Genomic DNA, 14,352 nt, shown 5'->3' with positions numbered 1-14,352 from the left:
CGGTGCGTGTCCTCACCAGGAGCATTTGTACTGATTGTACTGTCAGTGAGGGGCATTGTGAGATGGCTCCTGAAAGCCAGTAACAGTCAATGGAAGCAATGCAGTGCCTACACTGACACTGTGTTGACCTAATTACATCGACCGTGACTCTGCACCACTCGGGGAGGTGGTGTTATTAAATCAGTGTAGAGAGGCACTTGGTTGGCAGGAGCCAAATTTAAGTGAAGACACTTCCACAGCTAGGTCGATGCAAGGCAGCTTATGTCGACCTAACCTTGTAATGTAGACCAGGCCCAAGAGTGTTCCCAACCATCTTTGATGTCATCCAGAGAAGCTTTCCTGGCAGCTCTGAGAGTCTGAGGTCATGTTATTAAGAACACATTATTTATTTGAGGACTAATAAGCATCCTTTGTTTGTGATGAGTTCTTTTGAATGTGTATTTCCTGTGTGTATTTTAATATAAAAAAGGTTTTCCTTGACATGTGTGTAAAGTTCCATTCCTGTTTCCCAATACCCTGCTTTGTGAGTACTCGTGCTGTCGATGTGAGAATAAGTTGGACACTTTAGTGTTATTTACAATGAGTCTGTTGTTGATAAAGGGACAGTTGTGTGAGGCCAGGAGGGAAGCAGTCTCATGTAAGCATCCTGGTTACATGCTGCTGTAACATCACCGGGTTTGTCTACACTGCATCCCCCCCAGCCTGGCTAGACAGAATTGTGCTAAAAATAACAGTGGATGTTGCAGGACTGGTGGGGGTTTGGGCCTACCTACCTGTGCTCAGAACCCTTCGACCCTGGGTCGAGCTAACGTAAACCTGTCTAGCTGGGCTGCGAGGCACAGTTCTAGCTGCAAAGTGGACATACCCATAGAAGGATCAGTACTTAGCCCTGAGTACTATGTACAAATGAAAGTCTGTGTAAAATATGCAACTTTCCCTGTAGAAGTACATAACCAGTTCCCATTCTGTAGTTTTTGGGTCCGCAGTGGAGAAGTCTGACGGAAAGGTCTGCTACAGAAAAACAGGAACATTCCTTCTTATTTGTAGGCTAATGTCGACTTTCAACCTTTCTGACAAAACAAACATTTTGCAGCCAAATGCTTATAACATGTTAGGATTTCTCTCTAAGTCAACACAGGATGGCAAGTCATGTAAACGCAATCTGTGTTCATTTGTGTTAGCACCTGAGGGGCACGTTATTTCCTCAAAGGCCACAGAGGGTCCCAGTATGGCCATCTCAAATAAATGAAAAGAGCATGAGGGTATATTTATACCATGCCAGCAAGGCTGTTTGCAAAGGGACATGAGGTAGGAACTTCCCGCTTGTGGTGTTAACATAGAAGATTTGTAGAAATAAAATAATGTGTTGATGGATTTTATTTCCCTTGGCATCACATACACACACAGCGCCAGGCAAATGCCACCCCAGCAGCACCATTGCTTAGACCCATGTGTATGAGGTTTTGTGCTGTGGGCACCCACCTCTGAGGAACTGCTGGGACCCTGCAGAGTGCCTTCTGCACAAGCAGACTGAGTGACTAGCACCCTAGGCTCTAGTCATCAGAAAAGATGATGACTCAAGCTCTATTAAGGTCCCCTCTTTTGGGGTGATGGCCAATGAGGGAAGCCCTGTTGGTATATCTGGAAGCCCAGTTATTTTATCATGAGGGTTAAACTTCGTCACACTAAATTGCTGTGTAACTTTTCTGTTCAGACTAACATTGATGCCGTGTACCTACTCAGTAGGAAGGTGAAAAAGCCGAAGTTCAGAGCCATCAGGAGTTCTCCTGCTGACAACAAGTCGGTCTACAACTACAGTTCTCAGAACCTGAATTCTGCAGAATGGGCAAAGATGCAACTTCGTAAGGAGCTGGCAAAGGTGAGACTGAGATACAGTATGTGTATAGTGGAATGTTTCATTGTGTGTCACTGGGTAGACTTGGCTTACCAAGTCCAATCCTGAGACAGAGATGGGGCTTCAAATAGATGTACATTAGTGCCCTTCATATTAAAACAGTGGTTCCTAAACTTTTTACTAAGGCGGCCCACCAACTGCATTTTGTCTTTTTGGGGGGACTCACTGTTATGTAGTCCCTCTCTCTCACTCAGACACCATTTAAAGTGTGGTGGGGTGGCCCTTTATCCCCATTTCCAGCCCAGCTCCCTCTTGCTTTCTGTCCCCCAGTCCTGTCCCCTTATGCGGACAGAGAATTCCAGTAGGGCTCCTGCTACACCCCTGTAAGTGAGAGTGGAAGACTACAGTGAAACAAAGCACAAAACAGCCCTCCAGTCCATCTCTGTCCAGGGGGAGAACTAGCCTCCCAAAGATCCTTTTATGGCTAGGGGGCCTCACTGAAACAGACACCAAACACCACAGATTCTCCTCCTGGCAAGGGAGCCGAACAATCCCAGTCTTCCCCTGCATCAAGGTGAGGCGATGCCCCCTTTTGCAGAACCAGCTGGTCCCTTTCTCTTCGCAGTTGGTCTGCATTCGCTACCAGGCTGACAACTGTTCACTTGCTGGCTCTGGCCGCTTCCTCTGTGCTGCTGCTGACTGCGCCCCACTCACCATGCTGCTCCCTGCTGCCCTGGCCCAACCGAAATGAGAGCACAGAGTGGAGTGTTTCCAGGGCATGTATGGGCTGGGGAGTCATCGGAGGCAGTGATAGGCAGCCCACCTAGAACCTTCCCATGACCCACTGTTGGGTTGGGACCTAGACTGTGTTCAAAGGTGGGATGGGAGCATAGAATTGTATTAAATTCTCAGAGAGAGACACTCCATCAATATTACTAATTTTTGTAAAATGTTTCTCTCGCACCAATTAATTCCACTGAAATCAATGAAGTTCCACAGGTTTATAATTGAGAAGAGACCTTGAGCTCCTATAAATATATTCCTGCATTTTATATGCATTGTAAGGTAGTTTGAAAAGATGTTTCACTTAACTCTACATCCTTTAACATGGTGTGTAATGTAATCAAATATTTGTGTAGGTGTGAATAATATATATAAAATCCTATTTAACACCTTGTTCACCACCACTTAACTCCTTGGCACTTGCTGAATATATCCATACAGCAGAATTTATGCTAGTATTGTCCTGGTTATACAGCAGTCATTAACATTCACTGTCATAGGCAAAACAGAATTCCTGGGAGATGTTTTATTAAAGTGGATGCCCTGGTTCAGTAGGAAGTAAAGTATTGTAACAATATTTTATATGTGTATGGCGCTTTTCATATGGAGACGCTTTACAAATTACATAGATACTGCAGCAACCTCTGAGGTGGGAGGGGGGCCACAGGACACTGCACAGCTGTGGAGTGAGGTGAAACTTTACACTGGGGCATTGGGTCAAAAGTACTTCAAGCTAAATAAATACATCGTGTTTAACGAATTTTCTTTATCATCCACAAAGGACTAAGGTCTTATGTGTAAATCCACAAAGTCGTCTGTGTGAACTTATTTTTTCATGGATTTTTTAGGCTAGAAGTGACCATTGTGTTTGTCTGATCTGACCTTCTACATAACACAGGCCAGAGGACCTCACCCAATAATTTCTGTATCAAGTCCATAATTTCTGTATGAGCTGTAGTGTATCTGTGAGAAAGAGATCAGGTCTTGACTTAAAGACTTCAAATTAGTGCCTTAATTTGGGATGTAGGACTGAGTCAGATCCGTCTCTAGGAAGGCACCTCCACTTTATTGATTTTAGGAGGTCCTCTCTTGCCAGATGCGAGCTGCTTGGATCATTCTGCGGTGCTCTTTGTCTCTTCGGAACTTTGCACAGCTTGGGTGGGATTTAAAAAACGTTCAGTGTTTATTTAATTCTGCTCCCATTGAAGTCAGTGGGAGTTTTACTGTTGACTTGGGGCAGAGTTAAAGCCAATGCTGAGAGCCTTTGAAAATTCCCACCCTCCAGCAGCTTTGAAAGTCCCACAAGAGATCATGTGCACCATGCAAAGCTCTCAAAGCACACATATCAGTAGGTGATGTTTGGGAAGCTGAAGTTCCTCTTGTGTGGACTTCCTGAGCTCCATAAAAATCAAACATACATACTTTGGGTTTCTAATAGGTGCACAAACTGCTTTTAATAACTCCATAAATAATACCCTTTAAACCAGGGGTGGGCAAACTTTTTGGCCTGAGGGCCACATCGGGTTTCCGAAATTGTACGGCGGGCCGGTTAGGGGAGGCTGTGCCGCCCCAAACAGCCAGACGTGGCCCGGCCCCTGCCCCCTATCCAACCGCCCCGGCTTCTCGCCCCCTGAGGCACCCCCCCCCCGGGACTCCTGCCCCATCCAACCCCTCCCCATTCCCTGTCGGCCCCCCCAGGACCCCTGCCCCATCCACCACCCTCCTTGCCCCGACTGCCCCCCAGTCCAACCCCTCCTCTTATTCCTGACTGCCCCCCGGGACCCCTGCCCCATCCAACCACCCCTTCTCCCTGATCACCCCCGAAACCCCTGCCCCTGACTGCCCCCCGCCGCCCCATCCAACCCCTCCTCTCATTCCTAACTGCCCCCCCGGGACCGCTGCTCCCATTCAACCCCCCTGTTCCCCGCCCTCTGAGTGCCCCGACCCCTATCCATACCCCCGCCCTCTGACCACCACCCCAAACTCCCCTGCCCTCTATTCAACCCCCCCTGCTCCCTGCCCCCTTACCGCGCTGCCTGGAGCACCAGTGGCTGGCGGCGCTACAGCTGCACCGCCCAGAGCACCAGGACAGGCAGCCATGCCGCCCGGCTGGAGCCAGCCACGCCACCGCGCAGCACAGAGCACTGGGTCAGCCCAACGCTCTGCAGCTGCGCTGCCCGGCCAGAGCTCGCAGCCCCGCCGCCCAGAGCATGGCGCCAGCGGTGCAGTGAGCTGAGGCTTCAGGGGAGGGGGAACAGCAGGGGAGAGGCTGGGGTCTAGCCTCCTGGACCAGGAGCTCAGGGGCCGGGCAGGAGGGTCCCGCAGGCCAGATGTGGCCTGCGGGCTGTAGTTTGCCCACCTCTGCTTTAAACCCTTCAAGATTACCAAAGGCAGCAGGCCTCATCATGACCAACAAATTAAGAGCCTGATCCAGCTTCCACTGAAGTCAGTGGAAAGACTCTTGCTGACTTCAATGGGTGTTGGATCATCCCTTAAATAAATGTGCATTAAAGTCTTCCAAATTTCAAGCCTCTTTTGCTTCAGTCTTTCCAGAAAAATTCTATCTTGACATGAAATCTTGCCTATGGAATTACAGGGTGGATTGATGATGTTTTGTAACAGTTTGTTGGGGTGTATCAAAAGTGGGTTTACAATGGAAATCTAACTTTAATCTTAGCTATGGAGAGACCAACTTCTCTAGTATGATATTGGACAAATCCTCAAGTGGTGTAAACCAGAGTAGCCATATTGAAACCAATTGAGCTATGCCAGTTTACACCAGCTGAGGATCTGGAGATATATATAAATAAATATAAGGAACTAATATCGCAAATCTTTCTAATGATTCCACAGTTTTTACTTGCATTATCTTTAAGTCCACAGCTAGGAGAGGGAGCAAAATAAGATGACATTCGGAAGTATTTTGTGAAGTGCTTAATCAGGTTTCTTCATGTTGTCTGACTTGATTAATCTCTGGTTATTTTCAGATGTAAGTAGAACGGACACAGTAGATGCTGATGTTACTTTATACTTTCCAGGTCTGTGGTGATCTCCAGTAGAGGAGAACTCATGTTAACATAAAACATTTGTCATTCTAGAAACCAGAGAGGAGATTTGCTTATTGCCACGAGTACCTGTCAGCCATGTTTGATCCTGTGGATTTGGACACTGTCCGGAAAGAATCTATTGCAAAATCCAAGAATATGTGGGTATCACCAAGTGGATTTGTATATCCTGGATTTAAGAGCTGCATTGAATCCAATCTGCATCCTCGGATGCCTGATGAGGCACGTCTGAAGGAGTTAACTGAGGTAATCTAGAAACTTAAAGTAGTAAACCCCAGAAAGTTGTTTTCTCGTATCCAAACTGATAGTAACAAGGACAGGAGGCTCAGAAAAAGGAAGATTGTCTTACAGGTTTTGCCTGTTTCCCTTCCCTGCCATTTATTCCTCTTTTTTCCCCCTTTCTCTCTATTCATGCCTGCTCTTTCCTAGTCCGCTGATCTCTCCCCCTCTTTCCATTTTCTTTGCTGTTCTTTACAGTATCACTTTCCCCTTTCCTTAGCATTTTACTGGACTGTCAACTAGACCAGTTCACTCATCCCTGGTCTGAACAGTTACCCAGCCTGCAGCACTGTATATATGAAAAGTGAGAATGCAGTCAAATAAAATGCGCATGCATTATTTGGATTTGGTGGGATGGAAAAAAAAGGAATAGACGGGGATTTTCATGGAGAGTCATTGGGTCCTAACAAATTATTTGAACACACCAAGTGTGGAACAAAGTTAATGCCCATTTTAAGTTTTCATCTGCATTACAACGCTTCTGAACCATGTGTTCTGCTGATCTGCACTGTTGGAGAATGTGCCTTCTCATGGAGGGACAAAGAAGCACCACTGATTAGGGTCAACAGCAGCCATCCAGTACAATGCAGCTGTCAGCGCCTCTTACTGAAGAGATTACATAAACAGCAAGGCAGCTGACCAGCGTGGGACAAAAACTGCCAAGCTGAAAGAAGGTGGATTGCAGGCTCCTAAGGCAGCAGCTGATGGGCGCAAGAACCAGTGAACTGAAAGAAAGGGGAGAAGAGCACAATGCTTGATGTGGGAGCCAGAGTCGCCTGGCACATTGTATTGCCCTTACTGCTGGGAGGAAGAGGAGAAGGCAGCTGACCAGCCCAGCATAAGTGACACTAACTCCAGCATGACAGTGCCAACAGAAAGAAAAGGGGAAGCCGGTTCGCCATACTCAAAAGCAGCCTCTTAGGGCACAACACGTCTCAGCATTGAGTCATGATGATGGATAGTGACTTGCTGAATTTATTATTCATGTCTCCTGAAAAGTCGAGTGAAGATGTAAAGAAAGTAGAATCTACTCTGAGAGCGCCTGGTTTCGGTATGGTGCTACTTCCACCACTTATAGTGGATTCATCCCTTTGTTTTATTTCTTCTCAAAAGCTGAATTTAACCAGGGCATCTTGGAACGTCGTCTTCGGGGAAGCTGAACCGTCTGGCTTCCTAAAAGATTTAATTCTGGTTCCTGCATTCACTCAAGCGTCATCTTGTTCCAGAGCACAGGTGAAACTGTATGGATAGGAATTTTCTCAACTTGCAGTTTAGAAAAGAGCTGTTTCTCTTGGAGGAATACAACTCGCATTTCAGCCAGGGGAATTTAAAAAAAGACAGTATCTGGATTTTTTTACAATTGGACTCAGTCTTGGATCTGAGTGAGCCACCCCTGAGGATGTTACAGTTTCAAGAGAGCTGGGATAATGAATACTTCCCCCAGACATTCTTCCTCTCACCTGCTTCCTCAGCACAGCAGAGCTCTTAGGGCAAGATTTTGAATAGTGTTCTGCACTTAAAATTGGAGGCAGATTTTCAAAAGAGTTCAGCTCTCATTAAGATGTTAACCGAAATGAAGTGGCCAGGTTTTCAAAAGTGCTCAGCAACCAGCAGCTTCCACTGGGACCTGTCCTTTTTCCACCAGCATCTGATGTAAATTAAATGTCTACATTTTCTGGATCAACTGAGGTCTCTCTTTCCCCCATGTGCTGTGGTGAGTATTGTCCAGCAAGCCAAGTACTTCGGCACCAGAGCAGCCTCATGCTGCTTGTCCTTGAGCTGTCTCTAGGACTCTCCTTCACTTTTCTTTAGACCCGAGGAACTCTTTGAAATGCTGCTTAATAATGTCTGATATACCATCAAGCCCATACAACATAGCTTTGCTTCAATCAGACAACAGTATAGTTGTGTTGAGATTTCATTGGTAAATAATCTCCCTTGTACCATATGTAACTGTGAGTCCTTTTATGTTCTCATTGGTCAGTGCTTTGTTTTGCTACAGTATTGCTCAGTCCAGATAGTAGTTTCCCTCTTCAAAGTGCTTTACAGATGTTACTCATGTTAATTAAGAATGCACAGTGTCACTGCACTTCAGCTGGAGGCGACGAGAGCTGATCCACCTTTAAACACTTTCATCTTGATACTAAAAATATTTACATTCATAGTAAGCTCAAATTTCCTGCAAAATTGTGTTTTCCCCAGAAATCACCTTTTTTTTTTTTTAAATCAAAGGAAAAAGAAATCCAGTCTCTCGCCCACTCCCATCCACTGACAGCTCTGTGTAGAGCTGCATGCATTAAGCTAACAGCCAGCAAATTGATTTTTCTCCACACATAGTGGGGGAGGTGGAATAGTTGCTGCTACACTGAGCCTTTTTGTGCCAGGTTTCAGCCCAAAACAACAGAATTTTGTCACTGAAATGCTGACACTGTGGAATACCTCCAGGCTTTTAGAAAATCCACTCATCTGTCAAATATCAGAGAAGTGTCTCTTCAGAAACAAGGTGATCTGAGTCTACGGCACTCTGCTTGAGGGGAAGAAACCAACCCATCCTCCACATGCTTGAGCCTTCCCTTCGTGAACGTTTCACCTGTGGAAATGCCAACTTTTGGGTCACGTCCCTTTTGTTCGGCAATGCAATCCCAGTCCTCTCGCCACACCATGAAGGAGCGCTATGACGCGCCTTAGCCAGGGTCCACTGCCTCCTGAGCAGTTAAAATTGCTTTCCCAGCTAGCGTAAATCCCTCTCCCTTTCGCTGCCTGGAGTGCCATTGCTGTCCTTGGGAGGTAAAGTGTTAGATTTGGGTGGTGAGGGGGTGTCTTTTATCATGTCAGAATTCCCATTTCTTTTCTAGAAGGGAACACTTTACCCTCTAAACATCCCTGTGACCGGCCAGGCAAGCAGGAAAGGATTCGGAATGCCATTGTAGCATGTGCTGCTGCAAACCAGAAGAGTGATGCAGAGTGCCCTGCCCCTGTTAAGAGGCCAGAGGTCTTCCCTCCAGCAAGTCCAAAGCAAAGGTGTAGCACGTTTCAGGCATGGGGAGGAAGCGAAAGACCTTTCCCCATCTTGGTTGCCCTCTGACTAGAACTCCATCTTGACTGTTGCTCCCACACTCCGTCCCCATCTTCTGAAAGCATGTCACTTTGAAGAGTGCCTTGGAGCCACTATTTCACTCTGCACTCCCAGCCTAACCCTTCTGCCTTTCAGCAGGTGGTCGGTGGTCCTTCCTGTAGTGAGAGGGGCGAGATGAACCTGCCAATTTTTGGACTTGGGTCTATACATTCCTAGTCCCATTTTTACACGAGATAGAGGCAAAATTTGCTGTAAATCATGGACCGAGTTTCTGTCAGATTATGGTGGCCCTCTGCTCAGATTGCTAGATCCCACCCCTCTGCTAGGTTATCACATCGGAATAAGGTGACAAGCTCATTCTTTTAACGTTACAGACAGGGGGATGACACAAATTTGCAATTAGACAATTCCCTGCGAGCTGTATATAAAACATTACTCTGTGCATGGGTGGGTGTTAGGGAACTGCTGTTGGCACTGTGTTCCATTACACACTAGAATTTCAGTAACTCGTGTATAAAATACATTTTTCCTCCATGAATCAAAAATAGTAACTTGAAAGGCAACCCAGAGCGAGACAACAGCGTCTCCTTTGTATTTACATGTGGTACTTTACGAACTATTACCTGAGTAATGTGACCTAATCCTTGTCCTTCCTGGAAAGATTTCCTAAGTATTTTTGTGACGGCTTGCTGTGGCCAGCAATATGACTGCATAAAGAGATGCAACTTTCGTTTAGAAATGGCAGGAGAACATTCTGTTTGCTAACATTTTGGAGCCAGTGCTGAGTCGCGACAGATGGAGTTGGGACCAGCGTCGCATAGATTTTGAGCTTTACAAGAAGCCACCTGTTTACCTCCCAGAATCAGCTTCTGCTACTCATCGGGCAGGTAACTGGTCCATTTTCAATAACTAACCACCCCATTTTTCTCAACTTGAGTTCTAATATACACTTAGGAGGATTGTTTTCAGTTGCTCTAGTCCTGAAATGCTGCCTCTTTCTGTAAAAGTGCACGTGTAACGAACTTCCAGCGTGGTGTGGCCTGACTAATAAGTTGGCATTCTGCAGTAAAATTGTGGGGCAACTTCGGCAAAGGTCTTTGGGCATAATGAGACCAGTCCCGTTCTGCTGCCAAGGCAGGGGGTGAGGGTGCTGCAATCCTGCTCAGGGTACTGCAGTCACTGTGCCAGTGGGCCTGTGAGCTGCAGTGGCTCTTTGCACCCAGCACACACGGAGTTTGAGGGAGAAACACAGGCAGGGCTTGTGCATTCACAGTTGTGCAGGTCCACTAGCACTGTGCTGAAGCAGCAGCGGACTGTATCTGCAACCCGGTCCATATCCTGGGGAGGGAGGATTATGTTTGTTGCAGCTCCCCAGTTGAGTGCTTGGTTACGGAGCTGGCCTAGCAGAGCGGTGAGGCAATCGTTAGACCAAGGTTTTGCTTTAGGCTAATAGGTATCAGAGCGTAGCGGCTACGCTCCTTTCATTTTGTGGAGCACTGTTACTGCCTCCCATGCCCCGCAGTTCTTGGCCTTAGTCCCTGAACTTGAGGGTCTGCCTTTGGACAAAGCTGATACAGCAGAGTGGTGGGGCTCGTTCATGGCTTATTCCTCTATAAAACCGGCGCTACTGGGTGGCTGACCTTTTATTTTTAGTGAACGGTGACAATCGTTTTTGTTACTCAGGCAAAGGTCAGGCAGCCAGCTGCCTCTCAGACCAGAACTAATGTCAGACAGAGAAGCCGGAGGAGGTGCCCACGGAGATCCAGTTCAGTCTTTTGTCTCCAACACCAGGCTACAACATGCCTCACTCCACACACTGCTTCCTAACTGGCAACAAAGAGGATTGGAGACTTAAATTTGTAACTTCTTGGCCAAATTCAATACGTGGTATTCTGTTCTCCCCCAGGCGTGTCATGAACTCCACTGCCACAAATGCACACTGAGCAGGAAGTTTTCTTAACGTTTGGTTTTGATAAACATGGAATTACACTTGGATGTTTGGGTCTGTATTTTCCACTTAGAAACAATTAAGACTGAGTAGAACTTGCAGAGGTGCCAATGAGCCTGACTAGGGTCAGTTCTATTGCTCTGTTTTTGCTAGTGCACTACATATATGACTAGCAATAGGCCTGGGCCTATAGTGTGCTTCTCGTTGTGTGATAGGTTCAGAATAGAAACCAGTAGGACCAAACTCATTTTCATTTGTTCTGCATGAATTTGCACCCAGATCTTTGTTGGTGTGTGTGTTTGCTGCCCAGTATGGTTTGGTACAGATGAAACCTTGTGAGGAAGGTTGTTCAGCTGTAATTGCAGGCCCTTCTCTTGAATATCAGTCCAGTCTTGCGTAAACACTTGTTTCCTGTCATTATTTTTCTTTTCAGTGGACACTTGGCTGCATGAAGACTCTGGTCAGCTTCAGAAAACTATATTTGATGACACCAAGCTGAAAGTTTACAGGTGCTCCACAGCAGCTGAGCTAACCACACGTGGCCCAAAAGCCAGTGCCCAGCTAGACAAACTAAAGGGACTTCTGAAAGATGAACCAGAGAAATTCTCACTTAAGAGACCAGACATGATCCTGCAGGTAATGTGCATTTCTCTGGGATCCTAAGGGTTGGGGTTCCCATAGGAACAGCACCTATGAGTGCCATGCTGATAGACAGTCTGCAGCATTTTAAAACAATTTCCATATTTAGCTGATCAAGATATTTTGTTGACATAGATTATCATTTAAAGAGTCATTGCTATCTTTGAGGCATATGGCTCCACTTAGCTCAGCCTTACCAAACTCTCAGAATAATTTACCAGCCAGGAAAACACTGTTAAACTTAGTTACTCTGGGGGAGAAGGTGAATATGATTTTGGCCAGCTGGCTTAAAAGCACTAAGATAAATTGTAATATTCTCCACTGAAAGCTACGCAGGGCCCAAACCACTTCTATGGACTAAACACCAACTCTCCCACCATACACTCTCCTGAAAACCATTATGCAGTATGGGCTTTCTTAGCACTGTAGTGCGAGCTGACACTGAAGAAAACACACAGACACCCCCCAGCCCTGTAAGATTCAATGATTTGCATTAGTTGATATGAAAAGCTACAGGGGTGGCCTGCACCGAACTAGTCTCTTGTTGGATGAATCAGATGGTTAGTGACTGCATATAAATGACTGACCCAAACAATGAGAAAACTTTAAAACTCAAAGTGGAGATTCCTTTCAGTTACAAATACTTTGGAGAGGGAAAAAAAAAACAAAAAACAGGAACCGTCGATTGTTTATTACAAAGCAAAGTTAAAGCAAACATCCGCCACATCCCTTTTTGTTTTGGATGAACGCGCAGCAGCATGCCCTCAGACCCTCTCTCCTTTCTCCAGTTCACACTCTCAGAGTTTGGGTTGAAGTTAAGTGTGCTGTAAAATGCTTGTCTTTCCCTTTCCAAAGCAAATGCAGTAATAACGATAAAAAAAAGTCACTCTTTTCTGCCCGTTCGTCTTTTTTTAATGGAAGAGCTTGAACTTAATTTCTCTACCTGCATATTTTCCCCTTAGACCAGTGGTTCTCAAACTTTTGTACTGGTGACCCCTTCCACACAGCAAGCCTCTGAGTGCAACCCCCCCGCCCTGTTATAAATTAAAAATACTTTTAAATATATTTAACACCATTATAAATGCAAAGTGGGGCGGAAGCTGACAGCTCATGACCCCCTGTGTAATAACCTCATGACCCCCTGAGGGGTCCCAACCCCCAATGTGAGAACCCCTTACCTGAACTTAGACCCTTACCTGAACTCAATCACTCCCCTCCCCTATTGAGTCCCTAATTCAACTTGTAGTTTCCATCACTTTCTTTTTGATTATGGTGCCTTAGGCTGTGTCTTAGCCAGGCTAGTTGTATATTTTTTAAAAGCTTGCATTGCAGCACCTGAGAGGCCACTTCCTAAGTAAGTGCCCAGGACTCTTCCCTTCTCTGTACTGTAAGCAGTGTCGTCATCCTCCTCATTGTCTTGCTCGGTAGGATTCCTGCCTCCTTGAAGTGTTTTCGTATCATCTTTTGAGGTCTGGGTGCTGCCGCTAGAATACTAGAGCCTCATCCAATATAGTCACTGACACAGAGGAGGTAACTGATACAATAGGCACCCTAATTTTCAGGCATTCCTTCCGTTCTCTAGTGTGTGTCAGTGTTACTGAGCTACTTTACAGCTTCTCTGTGTGATAGTTAATGGGGCATGAATTTTTTCTGCCCAGGAAACAAAAGGTTACATGGATTTAGAGAGTAAAGAGTAGTGACAAAACCTTGTAAATAAGACCGTTGTATGTTTGGTCTTGAATACTGATGACGCATGAGACTTTGCTGCAGTAAAATGAAAATACAACTGAGACTCGTGACACCTAAATGCTCAGGAATTGCGCTTTCCCGCTCTTGCAGCCAGCTTGTTCATGCGACAAAATACTTTAGGACTGGGCTTGTGCACCACGAGGCCAGACTCCTTCTCTCACTTTTTTTTAAACTCTTGAACTTGAGCAATTATAGCAGTGTTAGCCAGAAACCAGCACATAAAGCTCTCTTTGCACAGAGAGCACTCATCTTATCAGTATGGAATGACTAACAAACAGCCAGCTTTTCCCCCATACACATCAGTAGTTGCTGACAGCTTATTTCAAACTGTGTTTGTATGCCTTGACTCTTCTAGATACGTGGGAAACAGTCGAGGAGAAAATAGATGTTTCCTTTTACTGAGGTCATCCTTTGAAAAAACCTGCTTTTTGGGATTCAAATGTTGGCCCCAGGATTTTGCCCTGTTGAGCAAAAATAAAATTAAAAAAAGTTAGAGCAGGACTTAGTTTACTAACATGTGCCCATGTTGTTAAACATAAATGTTTGTTTATAGTATGGGTATTCAATAAGCAAAAGAAGTACTGCACAGGCTGAAACCTGTTTCTGCTTAATTTTGTTGTACTGTCCTAGCCTATCCCAGCACTGTCAGTGTTGCAGCATCTACCTGCCACTGGCAGTTACCCAGACCTGATGAGAAAGAGGAGCACCACCAGTGGATTTGTTCCAGGTCTTGAAGACCAGCACAGCTTGAAGTGGAATGGGAATATAGTTCCCTGCCATGACATGGAACACAGGAAGTTTGAAAAGCTGAAAGGAGCCGACTTCAAGTAAGCCACTTAGTTTGGAGAAGCAGCTGACCTGCAGCTTAGTCAGGATGCACAGAATGGCATAGTAATTGAGGGTACAGCACAGTAATGTTTACAATGCACAAGAACCCAAATTCATTTAGGAAGGAAAT

General features: G+C 45.7%; 1 protein-coding gene across 1 annotated transcript in view; it reads left to right on the top strand.

The window, feature by feature from the left end:
* CFAP92 (cilia and flagella associated protein 92 (putative)) overlaps window positions 1-14,352 on the top strand; it is a 131,331-nt gene that overhangs the window by 113,082 nt on the left and 3,897 nt on the right. Inside the window, exons 15-19 of the mRNA XM_074958126.1 lie at window positions 1,715-1,879; window positions 5,737-5,949; window positions 9,795-9,945; window positions 11,440-11,642; window positions 14,025-14,221. Coding sequence (XP_074814227.1) covers window positions 1,715-1,879; window positions 5,737-5,949; window positions 9,795-9,945; window positions 11,440-11,642; window positions 14,025-14,221 — 929 coding nt within the window. The remainder of the gene's footprint in view (window positions 1-1,714; window positions 1,880-5,736; window positions 5,950-9,794; window positions 9,946-11,439; window positions 11,643-14,024; window positions 14,222-14,352) is intronic.

Source organism: Natator depressus, chromosome 7, assembly GCF_965152275.1.
Source record: "Natator depressus isolate rNatDep1 chromosome 7, rNatDep2.hap1, whole genome shotgun sequence".
NCBI classification, from domain to species: Eukaryota; Metazoa; Chordata; order Testudines; family Cheloniidae; genus Natator; species Natator depressus.
Note: the sequence above shows the minus strand (reverse complement) of the source record. Positions and strands in the feature narration are given on the sequence as shown.